The sequence below is a fragment of the Martes martes genome (genome assembly GCF_963455335.1).
Source record: "Martes martes genome assembly, chromosome: 7".
Classification (NCBI taxonomy): domain Eukaryota; kingdom Metazoa; phylum Chordata; class Mammalia; order Carnivora; family Mustelidae; genus Martes; species Martes martes.
In genome coordinates, this window is record NC_137894.1 from 96,615,237 (window position 1) to 96,634,332 (window position 19,096).

The 19,096-nt window shown below is 36.8% G+C and overlaps 1 protein-coding gene across 1 annotated transcript in view; it reads right to left on the minus strand.

The window, feature by feature from the left end:
- The window catches only part of NEMF (nuclear export mediator factor), a 51,969-nt gene extending 33,472 nt beyond the window's left edge, over positions 1-18,497 (minus strand). Inside the window, exons 1-10 of the mRNA XM_080807898.1 lie at positions 18,138-18,497; positions 17,238-17,306; positions 16,994-17,096; positions 14,027-14,152; positions 5,688-5,836; positions 4,631-4,698; positions 3,753-3,839; positions 1,581-1,654; positions 377-447; positions 223-298 (exon numbers count right to left, since the gene is read on the minus strand). Coding sequence (XP_080664024.1) covers positions 223-298; positions 377-447; positions 1,581-1,654; positions 3,753-3,839; positions 4,631-4,698; positions 5,688-5,836; positions 14,027-14,152; positions 16,994-17,096; positions 17,238-17,306; positions 18,138-18,196 — 882 coding nt within the window. The 5' untranslated portion in view covers positions 18,197-18,497. The remainder of the gene's footprint in view (positions 1-222; positions 299-376; positions 448-1,580; positions 1,655-3,752; positions 3,840-4,630; positions 4,699-5,687; positions 5,837-14,026; positions 14,153-16,993; positions 17,097-17,237; positions 17,307-18,137) is intronic.
- Between the last annotated feature and the right edge of the window lie 599 nt (positions 18,498-19,096).

Below are 19,096 nucleotides of genomic sequence, written 5' to 3' on the forward strand. Positions count from 1 at the left end.
CAGAATCAACTTAAGTTAAAATCTTTGGTCCTTCATCTTGAAATAAGAGGGCAACAAAAATTTTCAGTAGTTTTTATTTGTGACTGCACTGATTTTTTATGCCCAGATTCACAGTGACTGTAAACCAAAAAATATTTTCAATTTAGCAATCAAAGCAAGTTGGTATTAATTTAATAACTCATATCGTGCTAACTGGTCAAAAAACAGAATTGGAAAACCCACCTTGTCAAATGATTCAAATTCTATATATGGACATTGTGAATGTTGAGAAAACAAGAAAGGATGAAATTCCTCATACCTGTAAAACATATTTATTATATCATTCAAGAACATTAATAAACATCCAAAGCAAATTGACTCATGCCTACATGCTTACGTGAATATGTCTTCAGTCGGTTTATCTACTTCCAAGCTTGGTTTTATTTCTCTTTTCTGAATGATGTACCCCTACAAAAATCCAATATTAAAACTCTTTCTCTTCATAGTTAACAAAGATTTACTTTCCACGACTGATAGAAATTTTATTAATTTAACTTATAAGATTATTCCAGTTTTAAATAATCTGCTGCATTTGTCTATTGATTGTATCAATTCTCAAATGATGTTTCTAGACTAAGTATTATTAAATAATGCTGTCTTTTTCATATGGACAAGAAAAAATAAGGAAGAAAATGAAAACTAGTGATTTGATAAAATGGTGGGATTATACATGTACACTACACTTTTTTCTTTCCATTTTTAGATGTTCTGCAACTTTGAAACAACCAGAAGCATTTTACTTCCAGTAGAAAGTCTTAGATTCACTTTGTTGGTAGGAAATTTTAATTCATTTAAAAAACTGAGCAGGTATATTTGCACTGAATTTAGGTGTAATTAATCAGAACTTTTTCTGAACTTCTGTTTAAATAAAGTTATACTTTGAATATGGAAGAAAAAGAAGGTATGAGATAATTCAGAGGATATTTGCCTATTAGAGTGATGTGAAGGAATGGGTAGAAATCAGAGAGGGAGACAAGCCAGGAGAGACTCTTAACTAAGGGAAAGAAACTGAGGGTTGCTGGAGGGGATGTGGGTAGGGGATGGGGTAACTGGGTGATGGGTTTTAAGAAGGGCACATGGTGTGATGAGCACTGGGTGTTATATGCAACTGATGAATTACTGAATTCTACATCTGAAACTAATGATGTTCTATATGTTGGCTAACTGGACATAAATTAAAAGAAATTTTAAATATAAAAAATAGTGTTGTAAATCACTAATTTTTAAAAAAGCACTAGCAAATTAAAATATGCTTCTCTACCTAAAAATCAACCTAAGAGGATATATTTTCAAATCCCTCAACTTTCCTGGTGTACCAGTAATGACTTGACCTAATACTTTCTACAAAAGAAACAGAAGAAAAATTATAAACCCAACATGAATTTAAAAAAACAAAAACACCCTAGAATAACCATATTATAGATGTTGAATTTCCAAGTTACAACAAAACACTTAAAGGTAGTGATCCTTAATGAACCTAAATTCCGAAAATCTAAATAAATAGAACCACAACAATATACAGTAAGTATATGTGGTACTACCTTTCCACTGAAGTTGGATGTTGTTTTCATATAGTCTTCTGCTTGCTGCAGACAAACAAGTATTTTTTCAATATCTACAGAATAAAAATGGAAAAAAGGAGTGCCAATCAAGTGTCAATTAACAACTATTAAACAACCATGTATAAAACAGAAAAGAGCTGATGGAATAATAAAAAATGTTCAAGAAAAGCAGATATAGTTATTTCATGTTTGTAATCAGTAGATATGATTAAGGATGTGTTTTGGCCAGCTAGTGATTCCAATAGCTTTTTACTGAATCATTTCCCCCCCTCATGATCTTAAAGGTATTTTGTTCATATACTAAATTCCCTTATTGTATTTGGGCCTGTCTCTGAATTCTTTATTTTGTATTTCTTCAAAAACTGTTAAGATTCTTAATATATTTTAATGTATGAAATGGTTATTCTCCATCACTACTATTATTTTCCAGAGTTTTCCGGAACACTTTACATGCTTTTATTCCACAAGAATATCAGATTTGAAACACAACAATACAATTGCAAAAACAATACCACCTGTTGACATTTTGATCAGGATTGCACTGAATTCGCATTTTAAATACTAAAGCATTCACTAAAACATTTAACTTGTATTTTTTTTTAATTTTATTTATTACAGATAGAGAGCATGAGAAGGGAGAAGGTCAGAGAGAGAAGCAGACTCCCTGTTGAGCAGGAAGCCCAATGTGGGACTCTATCCTGAGATCATGACCTGAGCTGAAGGCAGACACTTAAGTGACTGAGACCCTCAGGCACCCTTAACTCATAATTTTAAAAATAAAAACATTTACAGTAAAAATTACCATCCTGGGTCGCCTGGGTGGCTCAGTGGGTTAAAGCCTCTGCCTTTGGCTCAGGTCATGATCCCAGGTTCCTGGGATCAAGCCCGGCATCAGGTTCTCTGCTCAGCAGGGAGCCTGCTTCCCTTCCTCTCTCCCTCTCTCTCTCTCTGCCTGCCTGTCTCTCTGCCTACTTGTGATCTCTCTCTGTGTCAAATAAATAAATAAAATCTTAAAAAAAAAATCTTAAAAAAAATTACTATCCCTAAACCTTAAATTATATATACATAATCCCAAAATATAAACATGAAGGACTTTTTAAAACTTTTTAAAAATTTTAAATCTCTGCTCCGCAAGGAGCCTGCTCCCTCGTCTCTCTCTGCCTGCCTCTCTGCCTATTTGTGATCTCTGTCTGTCAAATAAATAAATAAATCTTTAAAAAAAAAATTTTACATGAGAATCTGCAGATAAATTTGCCAAAGACCAAGTCTTCCATTTCCCTTGTATTTCCTCTAATTTTTACTATCCTAATCTGGCAATTTAGTTAGGTTCCCTTAAGTAATTACAAAAGCCTAATTCATCATATAGCTACATTACAGTTCTTACAGAATTAAAATGCATGCATAATGCTATTTCTAAAAGCACTCTTAACTTCCTAGTCAGAAGGTGAATAATTCAACTCCTTCAAACCTGTACCAGAGACTATTGTTTGATAACCACTTCAAATATTTAGGTAGAGGAAGAGAAACTATTCTAAAGTTGAAAGGTAATAAGGTAGAGACTGAACTGTGAGTTACTAGGGATAAAGTGCCACATTAGGGTGGCACCTGGGTGGCTCAGTCTATTAATCATCTGCCTTCAGCTCAGGCAATGATCCCAGGGCCCTGGGATCAAGCCTGCTCAGTGGGGAGTCTGTTTCTCCCTCTCCCTCTCCCTCTCCCTCTGTACCTCTTACCCCCAGCTTATGCTCTCTCACTCTGTCCCAAATAAAATCTTTAAGAAGGATAAAAGTGGGGCACCTGGGTGGCTCAGTCAGTTAACAATCTGCCCTTGGCTCATGTCATGATCCCAGGGTCCTGGGATTGAGCCCCACACTGGGCTCCCTGTTCAGTGGGAAGCCTACTTCTCCCTCTGCCCCTCCTCCTGCTCGTGCTTTCTCTTTCTCTCAAATAAATAAAATCTTAAAAAGAAAAAAAAATAAGATAAAAGTGCCACATCAGTGTAAGAAGCTGGGAATACGATACGGATAGAACATTCACAGATCAAATGTTTTTAAGTTTACAACTACCTGCTCACTTTTATTATTTTCCCAGAATTTTCATAGTTTTAAAAAAAGAAATAAATGAAAATGGACTTGTAGCATGCAGGGATACCTTTGCTTTCAAATTTTTCATCCACTTTGACATTGCCAGAGAATCCATTTTCTATAAGACAGTGTTCAATGAGAGCTGGTCCATAGGCTGTAAAAGCAGAGGGTATCATTTTTAGTATTTTCCTACAAAATTTAAAATTCAAAATATAATTCAAAATTTTTATCCCAATATAAATATCTACTCAATAACAGAAGGCAGTGAAAATAACAATTTACTTATTTTGCTTTTTAAGATTTTTTTTTTTTAGTTTACTTATTTTGAAATGTTATTAGAAATAACAATTCAAGGGGCGCCTGGGTGGCTCAGTGGGTCAAAGCCTCTGCTTTCGGCTCAGGTCATGATCCCAGGGTCCTTGGATCGAGCCCTGCATCAGGTTCCCCTCCCCTCTCTCTCTGCCTGCCTCTCTGTCTACTTGTGATCTCTGTCTGTCAAATAAATAAAATCTTGAAAAAAAAAAAAGAAAGAAAGAAATAACAATTCAGGTACTTAAAAAAATTTGAGACTATAATACAATTGTAGAAGTCAGTGCCTAAGTTATAGAAATTTAATGGAATTGAACCACATATTAAGGACATAAATCAGGAATGAAAAGATAGTTTTAATACCCAAAAACTGGCTAACGTTAATAGACTAAATTAATAAAAAATCCCAACTTGCAAATTTTATGTGTGCTATACTAACTGCTGGAAAAGCTGCAGAGATAACTTTTTAATGACTTCTAATTTCTTAAGAGAATCCTGAAAACTACATTTTCATGCAAACATTTCACTGCTCTAATAATACATTATATGTTAATAAAAAAATAAAAAAGTATAAAAAATAAATAAATAAAAGGGGGAAAAAAAACCCATTTCACTGCTCTATTTAGGATTACTCACGAAGTAATGGGTTAAGAACTCTCTTCAGTAGTTCACCCTTAGGTGCACTGGCTATTATTTCAGTCAATCTGTGAAAACAAAATTGACACACCTCTTACTACTTTGTATTTAACAAACCTCACAGCAATATTCATATTCATAATACTTTCATATACATCAAATTGCCTGATCATCAGGGTACTCAAGTACAAGAGGAATTAGTTCACTTTGTAGGTAAGAAAATGAATTGTAAAAGTAATTTATCCAAGGGTAGTAGGTTCCTGAGGAGCAGACTGGGACGTGAAACCAAATTTTCTAAGAAAAATCAATACTTTCTCAACTAAGTCATATTGCTTACTGCCAGTGTGTTCATACATGACAGGAAAGTGATGTTCTCATATAACAGGTAAATGTTTGTAGAACCTGGTGATACATCTTAATACCTGGAATGGCTTTACCTAATTATGCACTTAGTAAGAACTCTTACTGATGCTGTGGGCCACTCTAGTCCCCAGACCAGCAGCATCAGCATAACCTGAGAACTTGTTAGAAATGTAAATTCCTAGGCCTATCTCAGATCCACTGATTCAGACACTGAAGGCAGGGGCAGCAATTATGTTTTATTAAGCCCTCCAGGTGAATGTGATGCATGCTACACTTTCAGAAGCTCTCCTATAGCTATTAGCCAGCAAAACCTTTCAGCCAGAAGAGTACAATTAAAATCAGCACCTTATCCTACAGTACTCCCTTTTCTTAGCTGAACCATTTATTTCCATTTGCACTCTGCCCAAGACAGACATCTGTCTTCTCACAGAATAGCTAATAAGTCCCCTCACTTTACCAAGAAATCATAAACATCTGAACTAACACCAGACTTAGATAAAAAGACATACATTTGCTACCTACAAATGAAGCTTAATTGCTTATATGCATTTATGTAGTTCAAGCAATCCAAATTTACTTATTGTATGCAAGTTAACAAAGTATTTTTTCTGATGAGACAGTTCATTCATATTCTGACCTATGACTATTTTACCTTCTAATACATTATGAAATGAGCTTAAATAAAACATGTTACCTTTCCAAGGTAAGCAAAGGCTCAGCAGCTCTAGCATGATCAACTGGATAGCGTTCACGAACAGCAAATTTAACATCATCTGACTCATCAGTTCGAAATCTCAGGATATTCAAAATTAGGTACTCATAATCTGTAAGAACAATGTTTCCCTGTAATAGAATAAAATATAATTTACTGCTCTTCCCAAATCATTCTTGAAACTTGGTAAAAAGTGAGTAAAAAGGGCGCCTGGGTGGGTCAGTTGGTTAAGCGTCTGCTTTCGGCTCAGGTCATGATCCCAGCATCCTGGGATCCAGCCTCACATCAGGCTCCTGGCTCAGCAGGGAGTCTGCTTCTCCCTCTCCCTCTGCATCTCCCCTTGCTCATGCTCGCTCGCTCTCTCTCTATCTTTCTGTCTCAAATAAATAAATAAAATCCTTTAAAAAAAAAAGTGAGAAAAAAAACACAGTGTCTTAAAAACTTAATCAAAGCTACAGAAATGAAATTACAAAAAACATTTAAGTCATATCTAAACACTGCTCTTTTCCATTTGCACAGCACAAACTGTGAAGATGAGCAAATAAAGGACCCCAAGTTTGAAACATAATGAAGGAATGCACAGCAACTTTAAACTCATTGTCTGAAGGTTCTACAGAAATCACCAATAGAAGCACAACAGAGTTACTCCCAGTTTTTGAAATTGGCTTTCTTATAAAAGACCTACATTAGTATCCGTTTTCACTAACCAAAAGAAATCCGAAAAGGATTTTCACTTTTATGAAAAAAAGGCAAAAAACAAAAAAAAGCACTCAGTGTGTTTTGCAGTGATCTGTTACAGAGTTAGCACATACCCCAAGCAGTAAAAGGTGGTACCACTGATTCCACAGAATTACCCTCAGCATCTCTGCATCAAGCGATCATGGCTTTGAACTATCTGTGCTTTATCTCTACTTATTTTGTGCAAGTATTAGTAAGACACAACTTAATGAATCAGAAGAGCCTGGGGTACCTAGGTGGCTCAGTCAGTTAAGTGTCTGCCTTCAGCTCAGATCATGATCGCAGGGTCCTGGCATTGAACCCCACATCAGGGAGCCTGCTTCTCCCTCCCTCCCAGCTCATGCTCTCTCTCGCTATTTCTCTCTCTCAAATAAATAAATAAAATCATTTAAAAAAAATTGTCTTTGACAAACCATAGGAGACTCTTAATCTCATAAAACAAACTGAGGGTTGCTGGGGGGTGGGAGTGGGGGAATAGGGTGGCTGGGTTATGGACACTGGGGAGGGAATGTGCTATGGTGAGTGCTGTGAAATGTGTAAGCCTGACGATTCTCAGACCTGTACCCCTGGGGCAAATAATACATTTTATGTTAATAAAAATAATTTTTAAAAATTGTCTTAGGAAAAAAAGAAAAGCCTAAGAGAAGTTATTTTTGGGGTCTGGGAATGCTCAAAAATTTTTCCATGTAAACTGATGGCAACTGTGTCTTTGCTTTACACTGTTTCAGCTTAGAAAAGGTTTCACAAGAATGTCTCTATTTTTGGACAGCAAGGGAAACCTGTAGTCAATTAACACCTTGATGACCACCAGTTGAACTAACTGTTGCCCTTGTATGAGGCAGGTCTACAAATACTATATCTTATTCAGAACAATTCAGAACAGATATTTCAGAGCTAAGTGAAGAGCTATTTTTCTTTTGATAGCAATAGTTACGTGGCAAAATGACTAGAGATAGTTATACCCTCTATCCAAGTAATTCCACACTTATAATGTAGCCTAATGTAATAATAACTCAATAAAACCAAAAGCTACATGCTTAAAGATATTCACTGAAGTTTATTTACAACAGAAAAAACTAGCAACAGCCTAAAGGTAAAAATTAGGGAAATTGCTGAATTATGATATATCAACATAACAAACTATTTAAAAGCTGTTAACTTATGAAAACTATGTCTTAAAAAAGTAGGGGAATGTTTATAATCTAGATTAAGTAAAAAATAACAAGACAAAAAATACCACTCTGTAGCCTAGGAAGTGGAAAGCAAATATATGGGAAAATGAAAATATTAAAAGATTAAAAAGACTTTTTCTAAAATTTAATATTGTTACATAATCTTTTCAATAAAAAAATGGGGAAACTTTTTTTTTGAAGGTTTTATTTATTTATCTGACAGAGATGACAAGCAGCAGAGAGGCATGCAGAGAGAGAGGGGGAAGCTCCCTGCTGAGCAGAGAGCCCGATGTGGAGCTCAATCCTAGGACCCTGGGATCATGACCTGAGCAGAAGGCAGAGGCTTATTAACCCACTGAGCCACCCAGGCACCCCGGGAACTATTTTTTCTCTTTTAAGATTTTATTTATTTGAGAGAAAGAGTGCAGGTGAGGGAGAGGTAGAGAGAATCTGAAGCAGACTCTGCACTGAGCACAGAGCCAGACACAGAGCTCAATCCCACCACCTCAAAATCATGACCCCAGCCTAAACCAAGAGTCAAGCGCTTAACCGACTCAGCCACCCAGGCGAAGAAGGGAGAAACTTAATGAAAATAAAACTGCCCAAAGAATACAGCCTTCCAAATTTATTATAGGCAGCAAAGTCACGGGTTGTCATAGAGTTAAAAATACCTGGGGCGCCTGGGTGTCTCAGTCATTAAGTGTCTGCCTTCAGCTCAGGTCATGATCCCAGAGTTCTGGGATCAAGCCCCGCATCAGGCTCCCTGCTCAGCAGGAAGCCTGCTTCTCCCTCTCCCACTCCCTCTGCTTCTGTTCCCTCTCTCCCTGTGTCTCTGTCAAATAAATAAATAAAATCTTAAAAAAAAAATACAAAGAAGCATCCATGTAGAGAATCACAAATGCTTTAGCAACTAATCTGAAGTTGGTCAGAGAAGATAGAGTAGCCCAGTCTCACGTTGGGGATGACAGGTTGCAAGATTAGTGGCGTCAACAGATGGGACCACCATTAACCTTGATTAACCAGAAGTTACTAGGTGCTGAAAGAGTATTACCTGCTCCTGAAAGTTCTGACTTCAAAGCACTCATGCATTTAACTTAACATAAAAGTTAACTGAAGAAGGAAAAGTTGGGAGCTTGGAAAATGGCCATATAGTGTCTGGTTCAGGAATATACAACTTGAAAAACAGGCCTAGCCATAAAGCCTGCCACAGAGAAGGTACTTAATAAATGTTTGTTGAATCAAAATGTGCAGTTATCAAGACCATCTGACAGATCCCAAGGCAATTACTACCCCGTTAAGTGTTTTTTTCCTTAAATCAAGGTTTCCCAAAACTCTTCTGTAAGATGGTTCCCCCCACCTCTAAAAAAATTCTGTGATCAAATTAGTTGGAAATTTTTTTTTAAAAGATTTTATTTATTTATTAAAGAGAGGGAGAATGAGAGAGAGAGAGAGAGAGCATGAGAAGGGGAAGGGTCAGAGGGAGAAGCAGACTCCCTGCCGAGCAGGCAGCCCAATTCGGGACTCGATCCCGGGACTCCAGGATCATGACCTGAGCCGAAGGCAGTCGCTCAACCAACTGAGCCACCCAGGCGCCCCTTAAATTAGTTGGAAATTCTAAGTAACAAATCCTTCTCTAGGGAATATACACATCACATTATTATATTAAAGGCACTGATAAGTCCTATATTAAAGGCACTGATAAGTCCACTGATAAAAAAAATTTTATCTTACTTTATTATCAAAGGTCCTCGAATTTTAATGGCTAGGGGATCCATATTTCTAGGTACACCTATTAGCTATGGAAGGTGGTATCTAAGAAACATACTTTGGGAAATACTGTGCTTGACTCTGATAAACTCAATAAACTACTTTCTGATCTTAACTTACTTTCTCCAGAGTCTTTCTTATTGGAAATTTGTTATAAATTAATAAACTGACTTTCTTAAATGAATCTGAGTAGCAATCACCTCTTTACCCAAGGTCTGATCAACTCTAGATAAACCATGCATCAAAATTCCAGACATGAAGGCTGGGAGATCAAACCTTGGTTTGAGGAAAGAGCAATCTTCAAGATTTACTATAACCACCAACCAACCTACCTCTCTTAGATACCACAGTGACTACTGAAAATTCCCAAGCACATACTCCCATGTACAAAATCCTTATTTTCTATTTCCAACTCATCAATAACTGGACCTCTGAAACCTAGCAGCATGCATGCCAATTGCTCAAACCCTTCAAAATATAAAGGCCCTAAATGCAATGGGGTATTTGGGATTGAGTCCCAGAATAGAAAAAGGACATGTACTAGAAAAACTGGTAAAATCTGAAAAGAACATACAGTTTAATTAACAGTAATGCATCAATGTTAATTTCTTGGTTTTGACACATGGACTGTGATTACATAAGATGTTAATGTTAAGAAAAACTACATGAAGGGCATATGATAACTTTCTGTATTACCTTTCCAACTTTTCTATAAATCTAAAATTATTACAAAATAAAAAGGCTGTTCGGATTTTTTTAAATTACAGTAAAAATTACACAAAGTCACTGTATAGAAAGAATTTTTATGCATCATTAAGGTCTAAATTAAATTGAAAAAGAAAAGAGGCACGTGGGTGGCTCAGTCGGTTAAGTGTCTGACTCTTGACTCCAGCTCAGGTCTTGATCTCAGGGTCATGAGATCAGCCCTGTGGCTGGCTCTGCTCAGCAGGGGGTCTGCTTGGGATTCTGTCTCCCTCTACCCTTCCCCACCATCACCCCAACTCCTACCCACATGTTCATTCTCTCTCTCTCAAATAAATAAATCTTAAACAAACTAAAAAAGAAAAAAAACCCTGCAAAGACCCATACCTGGTATATGACTGGTCACTTAGAGTGACCAAAGCCCAAGCATGCCTGCAATTAGTTATATTCTAGAGATTTTCCCCCACCAAATGAAAAAAAAAAATTTTTTTTTTTATGGTGGTGGGGAGAGGGAAGGAGACCATAAATAGGACCCCAAACACAACAGTGGTTACCTTGGGATGAGGAAATGGTCTGGGCTAGGAATGATAAGACCCTCCACTTTAATTCTATGTACTTCTCTATATTCTGGAAAATGTTTTCATATACTACTTGTAAGAACATGTTTAATTTAAATGGTAGTCTAGGTTAATTCCAACCACTGTCCTACTGAGAAATAGAAAAGCTGGACAAAATACACAAAGCCTGTGTTTTAAAAAAAAAAAAAATGAGGGGCGCCTGGGTGGCACAGTCGTTAAGCGGCTGCCTTTGGCTCAGGGCATGATCCCAGGGTCCTGGGATCGAGCCCCCACATCGGGCTCCCTGCTCCACAGAAAGCCTGCCTCTCCCTCTCTCACTCCCTCTGCTTGTGTTCCCTCTCTCGCTGTGTCTCTGTCAAATAAATAAATAAAATCTTTTAAAAAAAAAGAAATAAAACATGCAACCAAGACAGTAAACATTTACAGGACCAAATCCTAGGGGAAGAAAACTCAGAAAGGTTAAGTCCACACTTGGGGCTAATTTTCCCCTAGGATCATTTGTCTAACTGTTAAGAAGTAGCTGATAGGCTGAGAAGCTGAGCATAAATTTTGACAAACTTACAGGACAACTAAGGGGAATAAAAACTGGAGTTCAGAGTCCAACTGAAAGATGAGTTGGTGAGGGAGAGATAACCCATAAATCCAACTCTGAATAGTGAGTCATAAAGGCTGCATCTCAGGGACAAGATGAATCAGAAATATACCAGCTTCTCCAGGCCCAGCTTCTAATCAATTCAATTCTTAACTGGAGTGAGGCAATCTGGTATTATTTGTGTCTTTAGCTACTTGTAAAAAGCAATTATCTTCTCTAGAGGAAGAGAACATCATTCCAGATCTCACAATGTAACTATTGTTTTTCCTACTCAATGCCTGCAACACAATACAATAACCAGACATGTGAGGAGACAAGACAATGTAATTAAAATAAAAAGAAACAGAAACTAAAAACAGACACACAAAGCAATTCCAAGTGATTCTTGTCCGATAGCAATAAAATTAGTGATGGAAAACAGGTCAAAGAAAATATGGCTGAATTTCCCAAAACTGATGAAAAACATCAACTCATTTCTAGAAGTGCTATGAATCCCCAAAAGATAATTTCAAATAAAAACTCAACTAGGCACACCACAGCAAAACTGAAAACTGAACACGAAGAGAAAAAATTTTAAAGCATCCAGATAAAAAGGCTGACACTGATTTCATTAGGAACAATGGATGACACAAGACAATGAACTATTTTTGTAACTGTAAAAAATTATTTAATTAACAATTGAACCAACTAGATGGTAAAACTGGTTGTAAGAGAAATGAAATAAGTGAAATATTTAGAGTAACTAAGAGAATGATTGTATAAGATTGCCAATTCAAGGCAGTAAGATAGACCAACCTTTGGGGATATCTTTTCTCTGGACAGATACAATTTGAATCTCTACTGGATGCAATTATTTTCATTGCTATGATGCAAGAAATATTTGTACTGCTATCAGTTTTCTACAAGTTAAAGTCTACCTTTATAGAATCATTTTTAAAAAACCTAATCAATAGTAAATACCAAATTAAAGCTATACATCCTTAAGGAAAAAGATAATCCCCAGGAATGCCTACTAGATAGCACTCAGTAGGATAACTAAAATGACATTTTGTCCTTTTTGTCTCTTTTCAAAGAGACAAATGGATATTTTTTTACAGTCCCCTCTCATGATCATAACATCCAAAATTATTGATGACAAATACACACACACACAAGCTACTCTCATTGCATCTTGGCCTGACTTATTTATATATGTACAGCAAGAAATGTTAATTAACATATACAAATCTCCTTACAGTCAGCAAATCTAGAGCCACAAGGTAAGAAACAGTTACTAAAGCCGTAATAATTACTGCTGCCTGGAGAATTCATAAAACATTTGGGATTTTATTTTCAAAAGTTTGTTATCCCAGAGATTTAAGTTAGTACTTGGTTATAATTCAAAGCTTATGAAACCAAACCAAAACAGAAAAACAAAGAAACAAAAAAACCTCCACTACTCACTATGTCTGTGGTATACCTATAAACATAGGTAAATCTCTTTAAAGTTACTCAAACCTACACAGATGCCATCTTCCTCACAACAAATAAGCTAGGATCTTACATGCCACAAAAAAGGTACAAAACCAGTTTCTCAGGAGAGCTTTGTGGATACTACTATTCCATATAAAATATAACCCCAATGACAGCAAATTACCATATAAGGAATAGATCACTTCAATTTGCAGAAGTATGAACTACTAAAGATCAAGAGAAAGACAAAGGGCTTTATCATATACTACAATAAGACACTCATCACAAAAATAACACTAACAATATTCTGAAAAAAAAAGTTAACCACAATTAGATTCTCTCCAGCTTATTTAGACCTATGTCATTAATTCTGATCATCCTAGATCACAGGTTGGCACTCTATTTTCATAAAAGCATCTGCTTCTAGATTAACTTAAGTCTCACAAATTCTAATTTGGTTCCCTGATATATTTTGGCATTTGTCTAAGCAATACTGGCTTGGATGATGTGAGTCTATTATATAAGAGCAGGGGGTCGTGATACCAAAAAAAGCTAACTCTGTAAAAGGCAAGATAGTAAACATTTTAGCATTTGTGGCTACATATGGTCTCAGTTGCATCTTCTTTTCTTTTTTTTAAGAGCCCGTTTAAAACATAAAAGCCATTCTTAAGCTCACTAGCTTTATTAAAAGGGGACACAGGCAGTTTAACAACTTCTGTTTAAGAGTATCTGATATGTCCTCTCAAGCAAGGTTCTGAAACTGACCTCATTGTCGAAGTCCCAATATAATGACAAAATTATAGAGACAGAACAGATTGGTAGTTGTCAGGAGGTAGGGATGGTAGGAGGAAGTGGGGTGGGTGGATATTACCATAAAGGGGTATCACCAAGATCTCTGTGGTAATGGAAAATTCTGTGGTAATGGAAAATTCAGTGGTGGTTACATGTATCTACAAAGGTGGTAAAATACACAGAACTAGATGCACACTAGTCCTGATTTTGATACTGTACTCTAATTATGTAAAATGTAGCAACTGAGGGACACTGACATATCTTTGCAACTTCCTGTGAATCTATAGTCATTTCCAAACAAAAAAGTTTTTAAAAAAATTTTTAAAAGACGGTATCATACAAATCTTAATTGACTACTACCTGAGACCACATACAAAAATCAACTTCAGATGGGCTAGAGTTGCAGCTGCCTGTAAGGGAAGGGGCAGAAGATTCCCTGACCATGTTTTACAGTACAATAGTATTGCACAAATAAGTAACAATATAATGATCAATTATCCTTGATATCATTCCCCAAATTTAACTTACCCTATCATAGAGCTCAATGATTAAGTGATAAGCAGCTTCATCACTTCCAAATTGAAAGTCTACAATTCTATCCACACCAAGTTGTTTTGCACTGACCAAACGCCGACTCTTCAAATGTTTTCGACACTAGTGAAAAACAGAAGAAAAAGTCATTTATACAGAAGTCAATTTCTAATCGTTTGATACTGGTTTGTAAGTAAGTTTCCTCTTTTCGTTACCATCAGTAATAACATTTAAAAAGTAGTAAACAAAAGCTTGCAGATGATAATCTAAGGAAAAACACTTTATTTCAGACGACCCTGCTAACTCTTAAACAGTACTTTATACTTTTTAAGAAGCCAATGACAGACCTACAGAGAAATTTATTTTGTTTATATCACTGTTAAATCCCTTTTTCTTACCCTGATGTCCTCACTCAAAACTATAACGTTTTAAGCCTCTTTCTAGTCCCATCTTTTAAGTATCCCCCAATTTCCTTTGTGTTCAAAATTAACTAGTGGTTTCCACTAATCTTCTACTTCAAATACAAATTCTGAACCATGAGCTTATTGGTATTCTTTAAGTTAGTCCTCTACATACAACCAATTAGCTTCTATTCCCCAAAATTTATTAATCCAACCCAGACAGAATTTTTCTGGTACCATCTCCAAAGGTTCTGATCAACTTAGCTCAAATCCAAATGTATTAACTCCCATTCCTTATCAAATCCCATTCTTCCTATCCTTAAGTCATGATGTTCTTTTCTTATTAACAATTAAAATAAAATTAACATTTTTAAACCCAAACACAAATTACCTGGTAAGCACCTATTGCTTTAGATTTTATGTACCATCCTTTAATACAAATATTTAAGTATAATACAGACCAGAAATAAGACTACTGTGTAGTGCCCCCTCAAATTTTCCAATTGTTTCTAATTCTTGAATTAGAAAGACCCCTTAGTCAAGACCAGTAAGATAGAATGCTTTCAAGACTTAAATTCAAGACAAATTTTACAGAGACGTTAATATAAAGTCACCTTAAAAAAAAATCAAAAGAAAGAAATATATAATCAATTTTAAAATGCCAACTCTTTGATAACCAAGACTTCTTCCTCAAACCTGCTAGTTCAAATTGACTAAAATTCTCATTTTATGTACTAATATATTCAGGCAGATGTAATAAGACTTTTCAAACTTCTAACAATCTTGCCTTCCTATATTCAATAGTTCTGACTTACGAGTGGTCTATAATGATTTTGATTTAAACAGTGACCTACATATAGGGCTATTTTTAAATCCCCAGGGGAAAATCACAATCCTTCCAGAGTCTCCCAGTAGTATTTTTATTCAAGAAAAATAAAGTCAAAATGGAGATAAAAGGCATTCTTGAAAGGAACAGAAATCCACATGGAATGGAGAAAAGGGAAGATTATTTATCATGAGTATAGATGGGCATATGGTACATATGTAGTGCTTATTTTATTTCCCTATTAGCAGCTTGATGAAAACAACTGTCAGTGCCACAAAGCATTAACTGGCATCCCCAAATATGAGAATGAGGAACAATCACTGTGATTTACCACAAACTGAGCATGACTATGCCATACAACAGTAGCATTAGTTAAATTATTTGTAACGTGCTTAACACTGTCTGCTCCACCTAACTCATAAAATTCTAACCCTTTTTAGAGTACTTGGCTTCCTATTGGTATAGCCTAATTTGGGGATTTTCCCACAATCCCAGTATCATATATCTTATCATCTGTTACATCATCTGTAAAACTAAAATAACTGTTCCTCATATCCACTGATATATTAAACAACTTAAAATATACATTATTCATTTACTTTGAAAAGTGCTATACAAATACCAAGTGCCACCATTAGGGATAATTCCCCAAAAACCATTTAGGGTTACTATTAAGTATATTAAACTTTTAAGTTTTGATAATTTTGTGACAGGCCTTGTGATTTGGGAAACACTTACCTAACTTGTAATCCAAAACAGATTCTAAGTTGCTGGGGATAAGATTCTTCTCTGTAAAGCCTCTAATGAAATAACACAATGCCAAAACAAATAAATTTCTGAAGGAAAGTGAGGAGGAGAGGAAGAAGGAAATTAATACATATGGAGCCCTAATATGTGTCAGGCATTGTGTTAGGTGCTTTACATGTTACTTCAATTAATCCTCACCAATAATCCCATGAGGGAGGTATTATCCACCTTTTACATTTAAAGAAACTAAGTTTCAAGAGGTTAAGTACCTTTTCCGGGTTATAAAATTATTTAGCGGCAAAATCATTAACTCTAAGTTAGGTATATTTGATTCTAATATCCTTCCTCTGTACCACATAATCTTTCAGTATATCTGTTATGTCAACAAATGGATAGGAAACACGTCCACAAATGCAGAATCTCAATTTTAATAAAAAACAAAAGCAGAGAGAAAAGTGAAAAGTAAAAAGATATGATTGGTAACATACTAATGTCATTGAGTATTCCAACAAAATACAGATTGGTAGTTCAAAAGTGAGCCGCAGAAAACTAGGGAAGGGGAGGTAAGGCATATCATAGAAAGCCAAGAATTACAGGATATAGATAGGATATGAGTTCAGAAATTAGGGAATCACAAAAAGGTGAAAAACTGATGAAAAGGAGCTATAGAAAAGTTAACACTGGTCTGACACAATTGTTTCCACAGCAAGAAGTAGACTGTAATTAAGGGACTTTAAGGGAATGTTATGAAAGCTCAAACTAGAATAGTGACTGTGGGAACAGAAAGATTTGGACCGCAATGGGGTGCGAAGAGTAACAGGAAAAAGTCAATAAACAGCTACTTTGTTTATCCCAGTATCTATCAACTACTCTACTTTATCTCTACTTTATTCATAATAGTAAAGGAAAACCAAACGTTTTAAAACTTAAATCGTTAGTGACCAATCTCAGGGCCTTATAATTTAGCTTCAAGTATAACGTAAAATTTACCTTCATGGCAAAACTAGATGGCATCATATTCTTAGGCCACTCAAATTCTGTTGTGTGAATTCGTATGCCAGATTCAAGTAAAAGTGTAGCTTTGAAGTCTGGTCTGTAGAACAAAAAAGTTAAATTTTTCTTTAGAGCATTTGTCAATATTAACTCAGTAAAAAAGACTAAAAGTGCAAGTAAAAAAATTAATAATCTCATATTTAATTACCAAAGATAAAACAAGCCTGTAAAATGCTCTTACTTTTGAAGACGAATAAGATAGGTCTTATTATCCACATCATAAACATTGTTTACTCTCATTCCTATTAAGCTGCAAAGAGAAAGAAAACATGTAACAACATTTGAAATATTGAACTTCACAGAAATTAAAGCGGCAGGCAGAAGCAGAGCCTTGGAAAGAGGGGATCTTCAACTCTAAGAATATGGAGTCAACCAGGGAGCAGAGTCTGAAGGTCCCAGGCATTGAGCCCAAAACTTAACCGTAACTTTATATGAACAAAAGTGTTATGCCAGCCCTAAGAAAACCAGGCAATGCCCTGCGTCCTTGAAATGACCCAATATTTTAAAGGAAATATAGTACAATTTAATCCACTTTATTACAAAAGAAAAAAAAAAGGTAAATGAAACCCTGGAAAAATGACAAAACTCACACAGCTGAATAGAAAAAAGACTAGAATCTGTTACTTGCAGCTAGGACGCCGACATTCCCTCTCTTAGGAGTAAGGAGGAGCGTCTAATCAGGCCTCCACTCTGTAAACCCCTGGGGCAAAAGACTCCCGGGGCATTCTGGCTTTCACCCGGTGACTCTTGTTTTACTTAATGTTTGCTGCCAGACCGGGGCAACTCAGGCCAACAAGGCGAGAGCTCGGCGAGGGCCCCGCCAAAGCCTGACACAAGACCTGGTGAGACAAGCAACCCGTGAGAGTGGGGTGTGGGGGCATGCGGATGCTGGAGTCCCCCCGGTGTCCTGAAGGCCACGGGAAAGATTTCACGCGCTCGCCCACCCAGGCCTAGCCAAGTCCGCAGAAGTCAGCACTAAAAGATTAAGGGGAAACATCAGACTGGTCTTTCTTCCACGTTGGAGCACTGGCCTCTGCCTTCTGCATTCCTCGCACGAGCCTGGTCACCTATCGCCCAGTACCTGGCATTCAGCTCCGCGAGTACCGCGCGGAGGTCAATGGTGCTAAAGCGAGTCTTCATGGCGAGGTCTGAGGGGCGCTACCGCAGTTTTCTCCACTGACTGCCTGACTCAACGCCGCTACTCTTATGCGCAGGCGCACTCGGCCGAAATCTACGGCCGCGCAGAAGACCCAATATTCCTTGAAGCGAAGGTGTTTGCGTCATTCCTCCGAAGATTTGGGTTATCGAATCGCCGTCAGCTGGCTTTTCGTTATACCGAAACAATTCGAAATAAATCCAAACTATTCTCTTGCAACTGCACTTCTTCCTGGAAAGCTGACGGACTAGTTCGGCTACCTTTCTCCCTTCTGTTTGGAGACTCAAGCGAGTCTCCCTAGTGACCCCTGCTGGTGGTAGAAATTTATGAGGAGCGTACTGGGAGGATTTCCCCTAGATGGGCGGTAGGGTTCGGTATGTCGGAGCAACAGCCCCTTTCCATTCGGTTACTCGGACCAGTAGAATTTTGAAATGTAATGAAGCGGAACTGTTTCATTCGCCTTACAATTACCCTCAATGATAAAGGTGAAGCAAAGTTCAAAAAGGAGTTCCTATTTTGATGGGCCCTGCTTTCTGGAGTATTTTGAGATGTATTGTGGGGTTCTCATTTAACCTAGGTCTTGGCATCCCCTTGCCTCAGCCTAGTATCTGGTATGCAATACCAACTCCATAAACGCTAGGCAACCTGAGTATTCAGGTATTTCGCTAGATAATCAAAAAGTAAGATAGAATAAGAGATCACCCCGCTATGGGGGATTCACAGGGTAGTAGGAAAACCGTCGTGCAGGAATATAAGTATGCCACTCTTCGCTGTGCTCGGTAGATACGTGAGAAGAAAGGATACTTTAAGGTGAGAACTCAAAAGAGACGGGGTCTCGCTATGTTGCCCAGGCTGGAGTGCAGTGGCTATTCACAGGCGCGATC